The 15132-nt window shown below is 38.6% G+C and overlaps 1 protein-coding gene across 1 annotated transcript in view; it reads right to left on the bottom strand.

Annotated features, from left to right (window-relative positions):
* Positions 1–15132, bottom strand: part of trpm4a (transient receptor potential cation channel, subfamily M, member 4a) — a 48098-nt gene that overhangs the window by 21284 nt on the left and 11682 nt on the right. The window contains exons 7-15 of the mRNA XM_054759528.1: positions 13682–13746; positions 11224–11463; positions 10958–11060; positions 7907–8025; positions 6488–6790; positions 6265–6366; positions 6014–6142; positions 3871–4000; positions 2255–2400 (exon numbers count right to left, since the gene is read on the bottom strand). Coding sequence (XP_054615503.1) covers positions 2255–2400; positions 3871–4000; positions 6014–6142; positions 6265–6366; positions 6488–6790; positions 7907–8025; positions 10958–11060; positions 11224–11463; positions 13682–13746 — 1337 coding nt within the window. The remainder of the gene's footprint in view (positions 1–2254; positions 2401–3870; positions 4001–6013; positions 6143–6264; positions 6367–6487; positions 6791–7906; positions 8026–10957; positions 11061–11223; positions 11464–13681; positions 13747–15132) is intronic.

Below are 15132 nucleotides of genomic sequence, written 5' to 3'. Positions count from 1 at the left end.
GTAATGTGAGAGAAAAAATTTGAGTCTGGATCAATGTCTTTTTCCATATCCAATTGTTTGTGATCTGTAAAGTGAAAAGTGTCCAATTGTAGATCTTCTTGTAGCATATTAAAGCTGTTTTCCTCCATGTTGGGAGACCTCAATATCTTTCTAGGTCCTTGATGTCTTTGACAGCAAGAACTCTGGCCTCTGGTCCTCCATTTGCTTTGATGAAGATTTTGCAGTTTGCACTCCATGTTCCTTGAATCTTTCCTTGCTTCCTCAGATCACGTGCTTTCTTCGCAATCTCAGCGTTGCGCTTGGTCAGGTGGTCATTCATGTAGACATTTGTTCCTTTCAGCTTCTTTCCCTGTTTCAGCAGAGCAACCTTGTTTTTCCTGTTGGTGAATTTGACGATGATGACGGGTGTAGTGCGGTTCCTCCCATACAGTGGGATGCAAGTATCAATAGATTGGATGTCTACATCCACCTCCTTCGATTGCAAAAAATCAACAACTTGTTGCTCTGTTGAGGCGACATCCCATTCGTCTGGTTCTTCAGTATTCGCCACTGCTCTGGCATAGGACCTTGGTTTAATTCGAAGTCCCGTCACGACCACGTCATTCATTCGTGTGTTCTGATCCATATCATCTATGGTGTTTTTCAGCTTCTCAATGATTTTATCCTTTTCTTCACATTCTTTTTTGAGAGTGGCTCCCAGTGCATCATAACTTTCCTGTAATTTTTTATTCTCCACTCTCAGACCTTGCATTTCTCTTTGTATGGCGTTGGTAGTCTCTATCAAACTGTGAATTAGTTGATGCAGGGAGTTGGAATTCTCCACAAGTTGCTGCATCTGTTTTCCATAATCCTCCATGGTTTTCGCCATAGTATACTCACTCTTTTCCATTGAACTTCTTTCTTGCTTGTTTGCGCGGTGTTTAACCTTCTGCAAGGCTGTCGCTGTTGCTTTGTCTATATTTCCACTCAGGTGTGTCAACTGGTTAACTGTGTCATCCTTGTAAGGTCTCGGCGGCGGTTGTGGTAATAGGTGAGCACCTCCAGTTGTCTCAGGAATCTGTTCGACATCCGTATATATGACTGAATCTGGAGTACTTCGACCAGAACTACTAGAGCCACCGCTTGTTGCGCTTCTTCTCCCTCGAGCCTTTGACATTGTTACTGTTGCTAGGTAACGCCGTCAGTTAGCCGTTGACTTGTGGTGCAATGCCTTCGGTGAATAATCTTCGTTATAACGGCGAGTTTATCTCTCACCAGTATCTCACCAAAGTCCCACCAGTCCTGGTGGGCCGAAAAAGCTGCACAGGAAAACTCCAAATGTTATCCTGTTATTGAAATCAGGCTTCAAACCGCGGCTAGCATGATAGCTTGCTTGTAACGGCTGTCGGCTCCACCTGATTGTCTCTTTTGGTGAGTTTAGTCCACTCGCGGGTCCGAGTTGAGGCAGAAGTCTCAGCACTCACTTGCAGAGTTGTAATCACAAGTTGTGATCACGAACTGTATTCACCAAGGTCGCAAAAGTTTAAAACTCCGGTAATAGTGGACGGAGCTTTTCCGTGAGCGTCCTTTCCGTACAACAGGAAGTGACAGGATGTGTGACAGATGTGTGATATGCAATATGAAGTATGAATGATAAAACAGTGACTATTAAAGAGCACGTGAACGTCCCTCCTTTTTTACTTCCAAGACAGTGCGGTGGGTAGGTTAAGTTGTGTGTCACATATTTGTTGACTTGTGTTTATTTGGCACCATGGATGAGGTAGTTGTCTGGATCGCTGCATGTGAAAAGCTACTTAAACCATCAAAAAGTTGTGTCAGATTGACTGACTCTGACTACTTACTTGCAAGTCATTTTGACAGCTTGTATGTGAAAAGTTTACATTAAATACTTTGGAAGCAACTGGCGGGCCGGATTGAAATGCTTGGTGGGCCGGATGTGGCCCCCGGGCTGTAGTTTGCCCATCCTTGCATTACGTGCATTGTTAGCCACCTCGTGCCAGCAGTTTTTCTCTATTTAGAACGCACAGAAAAAAGAAACGCAAGTGTGTTCATGTCTCACATAAGGATTGTGGATGATGGCCATTTTGATTTTTATTTTTTAAAGTGCAGGAATGACAGCCGACATAAATGCTCTGCCGTGAATTAGTTGTAGTTTGACATCCAGCCAGAACCCATCCCAATATTATCAGGTAAAATTGTAAATTTCTGCGACCTAAAAGTATTAATAAAGCACAACAGTGAGGTTAGAATCTACCTGAACGCCATCATGGCTGAAGAACTGGCGAGCATCAGCCGCAGTTGCCATCTGCAGACATGTTGCTCCAGCCCACACTGGAGACTTTCTTATCAGGAGGGTGAAGGAGCGCCTCTCACTGCTCTGGTAACATTCTCCAAAGACATCTGAACAGCACCAACACCGACAGAATGAATTGATTGCGTATGATCAGTTAGTAAAATTGATTCATGTACATTTATCAAAAGTAGAGTGTATTGCATACTTAATAAATCCAATGTAAAAGATTAATTTAAACTACCTTGAACCCTGATTCCTAAAATTACACCTTACCATTAAATAGAATCTTTTTTTTTTTTTACATATTTGTTTTATTCCTCATCCGAACTATACTTTGTGTGTTTTTTTTATTTAAAAAAAAACAACAATAATAAACAAATATTTAGTTAAAATTCACACTTTAGTTGTGTATCTGGGTTTTCCAATCAGTCCTGTTACCTAAATGATTTTTTAAAATCAAAATTCAATGTAAAATGTGATGTGCTTAGTGTGAACATGCTATTACCATAAATGTGGCTATAATTTCACATTTGCTAAATGTGTGTTTAAAAACTCACTCCTGTAACATAAATGAGTCATCTTGGCTTAGGAAACTTATACAAAATATAAATAAGATTAGCTGTTATGGGCCAATACATATTTTGAGTAGTTCAATATGTGTATTATCATATTGAGAGTTGGAAAAGGACAGAAATGTACGTTCATTTTGAGAGGGTTACAACAAGCAAATGGCACCGATTCGGTGGAATGGCCCATACAGTATACAGGGCGGTATCTGCATCAGTAGGAAAAGGCGGCAAGGCAATCTTAAAGCGGAGAGATGGGATCCAGATGGGATTCAAGCGACACAGTCTGCAACTGAACTCCATCCTACATGATGACAACTGTGGAATAGCTCTGCGGTAGGCCTGTCACGATAACAAATTTTGCTAGTCGATAATTGTACTATAAATTATCGGCGATAATTTAGACCTTTTTTTAGACCCATCTTATCATTCAATGATCACTGTGTCATGTCACATTTGAGCCACTAGATGGTACTCAAGTATAGTGTATCTGTGTGAGGCACATAAGATGCCTACTATGGCATACCAATCGCGGGGTGTCCCCACTTCACATACCGTGGGTATGGTGAGCTCCAGCTCAACCTCAAACGCCCCAGCAAGCGCCAACCGCCGGGACGAATGCCCCACAGCACATCCACACTGGAAGTGCGACATTCGACTGAGAAACTACCACGTTTGTGCTTTCATTCATATTGGTGTTTGCTTGCTAACTGCTAGCAAGCATTCAGCGTATTCAATCACTTCGTACCCCGCCTCCACTAATGCGACAAAGATGCTGAATAACTGACAGGAGGCTCACTCTTTCCCTTAATTTGACTATACAACCAATGCGCTCAGACACAAGCAGAGTGAACCCTCTTCTCATCCCGCCTGTGTGCTACATCAAGACAGGGAAATGCAGGCATACTGCATGCCACTTTAAATTATCGAGCTGTTTTTTTTCTATCGTTCGACTAATCCTTTTATCGGTTATCGTGACAGGCCTACTGTCACGGTAATCTTCTGACTCACCGTGTGCAAGATCCTCGAACTTCTGTGCCAATTCTTTCATGGCCACCTTGCTGTCAGTCTCACTCTCCAGTTTAGAAAGTTCTCTCAAAAGCTTACAACCACCCAGGGCAGTCAACACCGACTCGCCCGCCTGGCCAGCAAGAAACATAAGCAGTGTTATATCTGTCCAGCAAATTTCTCAAGCGTGTACTGGGAGAAAATAAGTATTTGATGCCCTGTTGATTTTGTAAATCCTAACAAAGACACATACGAACAGTCTGGACTTTTTTTTAATGGGAGGTTTATTGTAACAGAGAATGTAAAAAAAATCCACACAAAATAACATTAAATAAAAGGTTATACATTCGTTTCTATTTGATTGGGGGAAATAAGTATTTGATCCCGATATAACCCTTCTTCTTGAACAGTCAAACCTCTGTTTTCAAACGGTCCAGTTTTTATATGATTCGGTTTTTGATGAAAACCTAAATGTTGCCCCGGTTTTTGTACACCGTCTCGGTTATTGCGCATGACAAACTAGTCCTTTTCCCTGTCATTCCGCAATATCTAGTGCCCAAACAAAGCACCCGACGTGTTGCTGTCTCACTGTCCGTTCATTTTCTGTCACGTGAGTGTGACTGCTAAATAACCACAGAAACTTGCGAGCGCCATCCATTTGATAAAAGAAGGTGACAAACACTCATAAATCATAAAAAAAAGAAAGAAATCACAAAACGAATCACCGCTCCTCTGCGTCTTCGCCAACAAGAGTCTTCAATAAAGGTGAAAATGTTCATTTATCCATTTCATTTGTCATTTATAATTATTTTTGTGTTGTTTACTCCATGTACAACTATAATTATTGAATATAAAGTGTATTTTGTTAATATTTTTGGGTGTCTGGGATAGATTAATTGGATTTACATTATTTCCTATGGAAAACATTGCGTCAGTTAGTACCATTGTACTTAATTCACTCAATCAAATACAAATTAAATTGTCACCTTGATTTAATCTTATTTTTTTCTAGGTTTTTTTTTACATTCTGTCTCTCTCGGTTTTAATAAACCTGGCATAAAGATTCTAGCCTTGGGGTGTCCAAACTTTTTCCAGCGAGGGCCACATACTGAAAACTGAATGGATGCAAGGGCCACTTTGATATTTTGGAACCCAACACAGAGATATGCTAAAAAGCTATATGTAGCTCAAGGAAAAAATGCATTTCCCTTTGTGATGTTGATGAAATGCTACTAAAAATGTGAAGTTTTTTCCACAATAATATAAGTTTATTCTTTTAAAAATGCAACTTTTGTTCTTCATTCGATTATGACATTTTTTCTTGATATTTTGACTTTATTCCCGCAAAATTACAGCTGTTTTTTTCAATTTCTGCTGTTTTATTTACATTTTTCAACTATTTCATTTCAGCTGTCCTCTTGTAAATTTTGTCTTTATGTCTTTTAACAAGAATGTATTTTTTCTTTATTTCAACATTGTTACTAAAATGATATTTTTCCCTAGTTTATTTATTTAGTTTATTATGTTTATTATGTTATTATGTTTATTCTCTTAAAAAAACTATTTTTTTGTCTTAATATTTTGACTTTACTCTGGTCAAATTTCTGCTCTTGATTTTTTGGGGGATAATTTTCAAAATATTTTAATTTTCTTCTTGTATATTTTCTTCTCCTAATATTTTGACTTTATCCCCATGTTATAAATCCCCCCTTCCCCTAACCTAAGTTTCCAAAAATTACAACTTTATTCATTGTTTTTGACTTAATAAAAAAAAAATGTTGTTTATTATTTCAACTTCATGCTACTAAAATGACATGTACATACTATTACTTTATTCTTGTGAAATTATGGCGTTTTTTCCTTGCTAGATTACAACACTTTTCTAAATATTTTGACTTTTGATTGATTTTCCCATTTTTGCCATTTTTTCCCTTTATTTTTTTAAGTTTCCGTGTTAAATTTTTTATTTTTAGACTGGCCTGCGGGCCGATAAAATCACAGCCGCAGGCCGCAAACGGCCCCCGGGCCGCACTTTGGACACCCCTGTTCTAGACTGTTCATATCTTTGTAAACATACAAAATCAGCAGCATACTGTGTGTAGGCAAGTATAGTATGTAATGGTAATTTTTCTTTCAGGGGTCTCACCATCTCCCAGAAGTAAACAGCCATCTCACTGCGGTTCTGCAAGACAGCCCAGATGAAGAGCGCCGCCCAGGGAGAGAGGCAGTTTTGTTCCCGGTACGTACAACTCCCATGCAACATCTTGTTGACTTGCTGAGAGAACGGCAGAGATGTTAGTGTTCATATTTGTATGGTAGTTCTGTCTTTTTGTTCAAAAATGACCTCTTTTAAGCATTGAGCAAAACTTTTAGTGGAGAACAGTGCTGGTTACAGACTCTGAGAGCACTCCGAGAGCCAATTTTGGGGTCCAGACCCAGGGTTCCATAGTAGAATGGCTGACAGACATCTCCCAGCAAGTCCCACAGAACACGTGACACCTGCACCAACAAAAACCGTGTTGTTGAGTTGGTCGAGAAACGTGGGTCGTCGGGACCGACTTAAACAGGTTCCACTGCATATGCGTCATAGTTTGTAAGAGGTTTGTTTTCATCGACGCACCTCAAACAGGCTGAGCTCATTCGGTGAAGCAGGTCCAGCTGTTTCACTCTGTGTGCTGTACCGTGGTACCGCTATGGTTCCGTTCTGACTGGGTCGAGATCCAGCCAGATTCAGACGGTCATGCAGACGCCTCTGGAGCAAAACGTAGGCCACGGAGCTGTCCGAGATCGAGCGATACAGACTCTCCAAGCGCTGGTATGTCAGATAGTCCAGGATATTCAGACCGTTTTCACAGAAGAGTCGCACAAACTGAGGCTTGTCGTTGATGAGAGCGTCTGTCATTGAACCTTCCAGGTCTTCATACTGAAAATATTGTTATTGTTATTGTAAAATGTGTTTCTACATATTTTTACACATACCTGTCAACATTTGCAATTGAAAATGAGAGAAATTTTCCAGAAAATAAGGGAAAATTCAGGCAAATTCTGGTCTTTCCACCACCACAAACTAGCTTGATAGGCGCACTATTTGGCCGTACACAAAAACTAAGGATGCCCCAATCCACATTTTTTGGCTTCCGATCCGATCCATTTTTTTTTTATAATAAGCTTTTGTTACAAACATGAATTTGTGGACTTGAATATGGTTATGAAAATAGAGAGAGCGAGGTGCCGCATCGGTGTGATTCCCTGTTTACCCACTGAGGAAAGAAGCCGTATCGAGGCAGCACAGCTGGGGCTAAGGATGAAAGCCAAGCGGCTAGCAAGGAAGTGGTGATTCATGAATTCACGACCGAACAATACCGACGAGCTGGCTGCACAGACAAAGAACGTCAAGACCTTCAGAGAGTGCATCTTATTGTGCTGCACTGATTCATGGCTAACAGCTAGCATCCCAGATGCCAATACCAGGCCGATATTATCAGACATCCCTAAAAATAAGTGAATCTTGATGATTGACCGACACCTGTGAATGTCTGTCGCTCGTTCAGTCATGTGGCTAACCACTGAAAATGGATGCATTGTCATTGTGAGTGCACTGAGAGCTTGTGATTGGCTCCTGCCAAAGGAAGAGTTACCGTTTCCTCACTGACTCGCCAGCGGCACAGTATTTAAAAAATTAGTAGTAGTTCTGAAGTAAAGGAGTTGTCACGAGATTCGAATTTAGCCACCGCTGTATAAGCCGCAGGGTTCAAAGTTTAATAAAGTATACATCGGAAATCACAGTACTTATTTATAATTGTTTACTTCCTTGTTGTCACTGTTTTTTTTGGCATGTGTGTTACAATGATAACAAATTGGTAAAATAATATCGAATAAAATCAGGCACTATAAGCACAAACCGGACACTTAAGAGCTGCAGTATAAACCCAGTCAAAGATCACCATTAACTTAATGGAATACACTTGACTTGACAGGAAAATATGAACAGACATTAGGTTAAAAGTTCAGATTTCTAATAATAATAATCCACTCTGACCTCCCACTGTATGTTTCCGGTGAAGAGTTCTGTTTTGGCGATGTCCACTCGGTTCCAGGCCACAGCCAGTTTCAACTCTTCCCTGTACTCACTGGCGTCATGGGACAAACGTTTACTTGCTTGACAAAACACACACACACACACTCATGGTAAGAATCGTAGCAAATATCTTCAAGTGAGAATGCATGACGGGAAAGATATTTTAGGAGGTTTAATACAATCATGTTCAGAATGATTTTGGAACTAAGAAACTAAGTGAGTTCCAGCCTCACTTATGCTTGAGCTTGAGCTACGGGCCTTAGTAGACTGAAAGAACAAAGCTAAAAGCTAAACAGAGCAAACAGAAGCTAATGCCTTGGTTGGCTAGCTGAACAAAAAAAGGAAAACAACAAAGTCAGGTAGTAATTGCCCTGTGGACACAGGAGAGAGAAACTTGTAAATAAAGCAGCATAGAATCAGCATGTTAAGGACTCTGACTGGCACACCTCAAGACTTTGATGTCCTTTTATTGATTTTTTAGAACATTAAATACATGTATATTTTTTATATCTGAGTGTTTATTATATTTTATTATAGTTTTTTATTAGTGCTGCAACTAATGATTGTTTCCCTAGTCGATTAATCTGAAGCTTGTTGTTTCGATTAATCGAGTAATTGGTAAGGCCCTAGACCAGGGGTGTCCAAACTTTTTCCAGCGAGTGCCACATACTGAAAAATGGAAGGATGCAGGGGTCACTTTGATACTTTGTAAACCAACACATAGAGATATGCTAAGAAGCTATACGTAGCTCAAGAAAAAACTGCCTTTCACCTTTTGTAATGCAGGTGATATGCTCCTAAAAATGACGTTTCTTCCATAATAATACAAGTTTATTCTTGTAAAATTTTGACTTTTGTTCTTAATATTTTGACTTTATTCCCATAAAATTACAGCTGTTTTTCTCCATTTCTGCTGTTTTTTTTTTTTTTAAGTTTTCCAACTGTTTCATTTCAGCTTTCCTCTTGTAAATTTTCTACTCGTAATTACAACTTTATATCTCTTACAACAATAATGTATTTTTTCTTCAACATTGTTGCTAAAATGATATTTTTCCTCATTTTACAAGTTTATGCTCATAAAATTGCAACTTTTTTCTCATTCCAAAATTGTTCTCTTCATATTTTGACATAAATCTGGTCAAATTTCTGCTGTTAATTATTTTTGTATAATTTTTAATTACATTTTTTTGACTTTATAGATTTTCCCCCAACCTAAGTTTCCAAAAATTACAACTATACTTATTGTTTTGGACTTTAACAAACGAAAATAAATTTATCTTTATTTCAACATTGTTACTAAAACGATTTTTCCTCATATTAGAAGTTTATTCTCATAAAATTGCAACTTTAGAAAACAATTTTTTTCTCTTAATCTTTTGACTTTACTGTGTTTCTCAACAATTTCTGTTGTTTTCTATTTCTGATGTTTTTTTTGTATAATTTTCCAAATATTTCAACTTTCTTCTTGTATATTTTCTTCTTCTAATACTTTTACTTTATTCTCATTTTATAAATTTTCCCCCAACCTAAGTTTCCAAAAATTACAACTTTATTCATTGGTTTTGACTTAAGAAAATCTTTAATATTTCAACTTCATGCTACTAAAATGACATTTCTCCTTATACTATTGTGAAATGATGGCTTTTTTTCCTTGCTAGATTACAACTCTTCTCTTAATATTTTGACTTTTGATTGATTTTCCCATTTTTCCTGCTGTTGTTTTTTTTTTTAAGTTTCCTTGTTAAATTACATTTTTATACTGAGCTGCGGGCCAATAAAATCACAGCCGCGGGCCCCAAATGGCCCCCCAGGCAGCACTTTGGACACCTCTGCCCTAGATTCCAAAGTCAAAGCTGATGTGTGTGATACCCACAAAGAACCACAGTTCCCATGATACTTAGAGTGCAGATTGAGGAAGTAGTGAATTGGAGTCGTCAAGTAGACGCTAACTTGCGGTGTCACAATATCTCGTGAGATTAAAATTTGACAATTCAGGAAAAAAATGCTTCGTGGGCACTATGCCTGGAATGATAACAAATTAATTAATTAATCACACAATAAATAAAAATGAACCGAGCTCAATATATCTGTTTTCCCTCGTCTCCCGCCTCCAAACAGGCAGGAAGAGGATTCACTCTGTGCGTTGGTTTCAGCACCTTGGCACGTTTGTTCAGTGGAACAACGGCATGAACGGGGTGGGGCCTTTTGTCAGTCCACAGTCTCTTTGTCTCGGTGGGCGGAGGCGGGGCCGGTAGCATACACACAGAGTGCAGACGAGTGTAGCCTCATGAGGAGCAATGCAAGGTAATGCTGTAGAAATTAAATTAGTAGATTGCAATATATTACCATATGCTGTATTTTTATTAAAAGCAATGTAATGTAAAATCTTGTCTCGTCTCGTTCTTGTAGGCCCAATCTTGTGTATTATCTTGTCTCGTGAACCGGCCGTCTCGTGACACCCCTAATGCTAATATCTTGTTTTGAGGTCTTGGGCAGTGATCGTGTTTTGATCTGACAAAGTTTGATCAATTGTAGAATTACTGCAGCTTCTGCATGAACTGCTTGGAGTGTAGATAGGATTGCAAGGTTTAATAGTGTGTCTTTCTGTGTAAATATCCCACGTTACAATGTGGACACCTGTGTCGTATAGACAAGTGCGGCCTATATATGTACAAAAATATTTTTCCCTTTAAATTTGGTGGGTGTGGCTTATATTCAGGTGCGCTCAACATTCCGGAAATGATGGCAGTTGTTTTTATTATTTATTATCCAGCTGCATTTGTATATTTTATTTATATACGCCTCTGACGAGGCTAGTCGGCTGTCATTCATCAGCTCACGGGACGAGCGATCACATTAATTAATTGGTTAGGTCCGCAACCGCTTATGTTGATGTGAGTCAGCCAATCCTAGGGGCGTCAACGGGTTCCACTGCAGAAAAGTGTCTCCTGCTACGCTATGTTCATCAATACCGGTACTACTCTACCACATTCCATTATTTCTCCAACATACCTCGAACAAGGGCTTTGAGGAGCACGGTATCAAAATCATCAAGTCCCTCTTGCGCGGCGCAGAACACAGTGATGAGTTCTCTGTTATAAAGAATACCCAGAGCCTGGGAACATACATAGGAGTGTAAGGAAAAGAGTCCATTCATATTCCATTACAGTCACAGTCATTACAGTAAATTATAATATATTGTTACATATTCAGTTACAGGATATATGATTTATTCTCATATACGTTTTTGTGTAAGCCCAACACACAGACACACTCACACTGTCCACCAGTTTCTCCGGTTCATATTCATCGGGGAAATGTTTCCTGATCTTGTCGGAGACCCTCTCACGGATGTCCATGCAGAGAACCTCCACAGCCTCTCCCTCCGCTGATGGAGAGGTGGAGTCGATGGAAATGCTGGGAAGAGTCACTAGAAGTTCACTGATGAGGTCTGCAGCCGGACCAGTGCCAGCGAGAACCAGCCAGGGCGTAGATCTCTTCAGAGAAGCATCTACTCTCTGTGTCGCAGAACAGATACACACAAAATAAATGAAGGGACATTTTTATCTGCGAGTAAACCTGAGAAGTGTAGCATCTAATGGAGAGATCTGCTTTACGGTGAGAAGTGTGGTTCTTCCTCTATCATTCTACACTATCGATGGGTTGCCCCAACGCCCCAAAGCCTACTCATGGAGGAGCTATCGCATCAATTTATTTTGACTGTGGACTAATTTAGAGTCCTTCTATGGGTTTCTATTAGGATGCCAAGGATCGTATCAATATCGGATCAATACTAACGTGATGAGATTGATATTGATATTATCAGTTGTCTTCTGTTTTTGTTGTTCATTTTGTTACATTGTTGATATTGCTACATTTATATGTTACACTCAACAAAAATATAAACGCAACACTTTGGATTTTGCTCCCATTTTTTATGAGATGAACTCAAAGATCTAAAACTTTTTCCACATACATTGTGGATGTATATGTGGCCTTTTATTGTGGGCAGTCTAAGACACACCTGTGCACTCATCATGGTGTCTAATCAGCATCTTGATATGGCACACCTGTGAGGTGGGATGGATGATCTCAGCAAAGGAAAAGCGCTCACTATCGCAGATTTAGACAGATTTGTGAACAATATTTGAGAGAAATGGTGATATTGTGTATGTGGAAAAAGTTTTAGATCTTTCAGTTCATCTCATAAAAAATGGGAGCAAAACAAAAGTGTCGCGTTTATATTTTTGATGAGTGTGTATTGTTTACAAACTCGGGGAATACAGTATGTTCTTGGACACTGGAGGATTTTAAGGGCAACAAGCCAAATTATTTGAATGATGTCCGATAGTAGTTTTTGCTTTTGTTTACTCATTTTGCTCAGCTGCTGCTAGAAGTGTTACGCAGAGTTTGGGCAAGTGATGCCGAAGGGACCGAAATGACTTTGTTTTTGTTATAAATAGCCTATTTTGATTCTTATTTGTGTTAATAAAGAATTCAAAATGACGGGTGTGTTTAAGAGAAGACATATATTGTACTTATCACGCATGAATAAATCCTAGTAAATCCTAATAAATCCTTATATACGCCTCGTCAGAGGCGTATATAAATAAAATATACAAATGCAGCTGGATAATAAAGGAGCTGAGGTGACTGCCAGCTTTGAATGCGAGGAAGAGCGTCAACATCGACGGACTTATTGCCTCATAATGGATACTAAAAAAAATCATCCAAAGTGTGGAAGTATTTTGAAAAGGTTAAAAGATGACTCCAGAAGGTGAAATGCAACGTGTGTCAGCAGCTTCTTACATACGACACGACAACACCCAACAGAGTATCATTTAAAAGTTGTAAGGCTGTTACACCAACTTCATTTTACATCCCGACAGTGAATTTTAAAAGCAAGAAATGAGGCAAACTGAGAGTTTTGGCAAGTTGTTGTTTTTCAAGCCGTGCTCTTTCCGGATGTGTGCCGACAGTGTTTTGGTTTCGTTTGTTTTTCTTTCTGTGTCACTAACATATTCATGTACTGTTGCACACCTACCAGGCTTATTTGGTTATCTCCGTGTTTTAGTTTTGTTTGAGCTGGGGAAAGTCGCAAATGAGATCTGTTTATTTGTCGGGATTTCCATTAGCTCTGCAACAGTCGACTGCAAGACAAAATCTAACAAATTAAATTTGACTATGAAAATCCTCAAGCCCTACTTACTCAGTTAACTTTTACACTTTGTTATGTCGCCCAAGCGGCAGTGCGCCAAAGAAAAGGAAAACCATCCCCACGAAAGTGAAAATGAAAATCAGAAAAAGCTCAGAGAGAGGAGCTCTTTGTCGCGACCATCATTAGGATAAAGATTACTGAATGCTCCTTGGTTTACAAGGAGATCTGGGAGGAGAAGAGGTTATCCTTCCAGACTAGCCTGGGACAATATTCAAGGAAGGGAACAATTGTTTTTGCTCACATTTTTCATGAGCTGAACTCAAAAGATGCTGATGAGACAACATGATTATTGCACAGGTGTGCCTTAGGTTGGCAGCAAAAAAGGCCAATCCAAAATGTGCAACAATCATGCTGTCTAACCAGCATCTTGATATGCCTCACCTGTGAAGTATATGAATTATGAATGCTCACTAACACAGATTTAGACAGATTTGTGAACAATATTTGAGAGAAATAGGCATATATTTTTTTTATTGTGGATGCAGGAAGAGGCCAGGGCAGTCGTACAGTGTTCTTACATTCAGCATGCTGGCGTCTCCTGAAATGAGCATACACAGCACCGGGATTTCAATACTGCCGCTTCCTGTTGGAACACAATCATCACTGAGAAAGGAAAACAGACATTACCATACAAACATTGAAAAAATGTCTTTTTCTTACAGGTTATCTTTAATCCTGCAGGGTGGTGGGTGCCCTGCACAAATAAAACTGTGCAGAAGTCTTAGGCCACCTTTATATTTATTGTTTTATTATTATCTAATTATGACCATATATAATTACTTCTTGTGCAGAACACACACATGGTTATGGTTATGGTTTAAGTTTATTTGAACATGCATGCAAGTTACAATGGAATACATCATGTAATTCAATTTACACTTCCACACGTCCAAAAGGAGTAGGAAGACGCAAAGCTTATTTAATCCCAACCCCCATCCGTTCCACATATTGTGCAGTACATTTTATTCACTTCCTGTATTCCATATGTGATTTTTTTAATACATAGAGTAATGATAAGGTAATGTAACAATATGATGATTATTAATTACTAGGATATTTTTCACAGTTAATGTAATAATCAGTATAATAATATAAATAATCATAAATTAGAGACAAGCATAACAAAACAAGTTGAAGACTCTTCTGCCTTGTATTTTGCAATTTTAATTGGTGCATTGTTTGAGTTCCTTGCTTAATCCGTTCCATAATTTCATTCCGTATACTGAAATGCTGTGGGTTTTTAGCGTTATAAGTGTTTCAAGTTTAGTTTTTCCCCAAGACCGTATTTCTCCTCTCTTGCAGAGAAGTATTGTATGACATTTTTTGGTAGCAGGTTATTGTTAACTTTATGCATTATTTTAGCGGTTTGAAAATTTACTAAATCAGCAAATCTTAATATTTGTCATTTAAAAATATATTTTTTTAAAACCCGATTACCCCATATGTCCACACAATACATTAGATATGGTAATACCAGAGAACAGTAAAGAGTGTGGAATTATTTTTGAACAAGAACTAATTTTGCTTTATTCAATATTGAAGTATTTCTCACCACCTTATGTTGTATATTTCTGATATGAGATTTCCAGCTCATTTTTCATCTATTATGATCCCCAGAAATGTATTTTCTTTCACCCTTTCAATGTCCACTCCGTCTATTTGTATTTGGTCATACATGTCCTTTCTGCTATTACCAAATAGCATTATTTTTGTTTTACTTACGTTCAAGGATAATCTGTTTTTATCAAACCATCTTTTTAATACGGCCATTTCATCCATGACTTTTTTAATTAGCTCTTGTGTGCTTTCCCCAGAACAAAAGGTAGTAGTATCATCCGCAAATAATACCAACTTTATGTCTTTTGTCACTTTACAGATGTCATTGATATACAAATTGAACAGTTTTGGTCCCAAAATTGACCCCTGGAGTACTCTACACGTAACTTGCAGATGTGTATTCTCCTAGCTT

Source organism: Dunckerocampus dactyliophorus, chromosome 18 (assembly GCF_027744805.1).
Source record: "Dunckerocampus dactyliophorus isolate RoL2022-P2 chromosome 18, RoL_Ddac_1.1, whole genome shotgun sequence".
In the NCBI taxonomy this organism is placed as follows: Eukaryota; Metazoa; Chordata; class Actinopteri; order Syngnathiformes; family Syngnathidae; genus Dunckerocampus; species Dunckerocampus dactyliophorus.
Note: the sequence above shows the minus strand (reverse complement) of the source record. Positions and strands in the feature narration are given on the sequence as shown.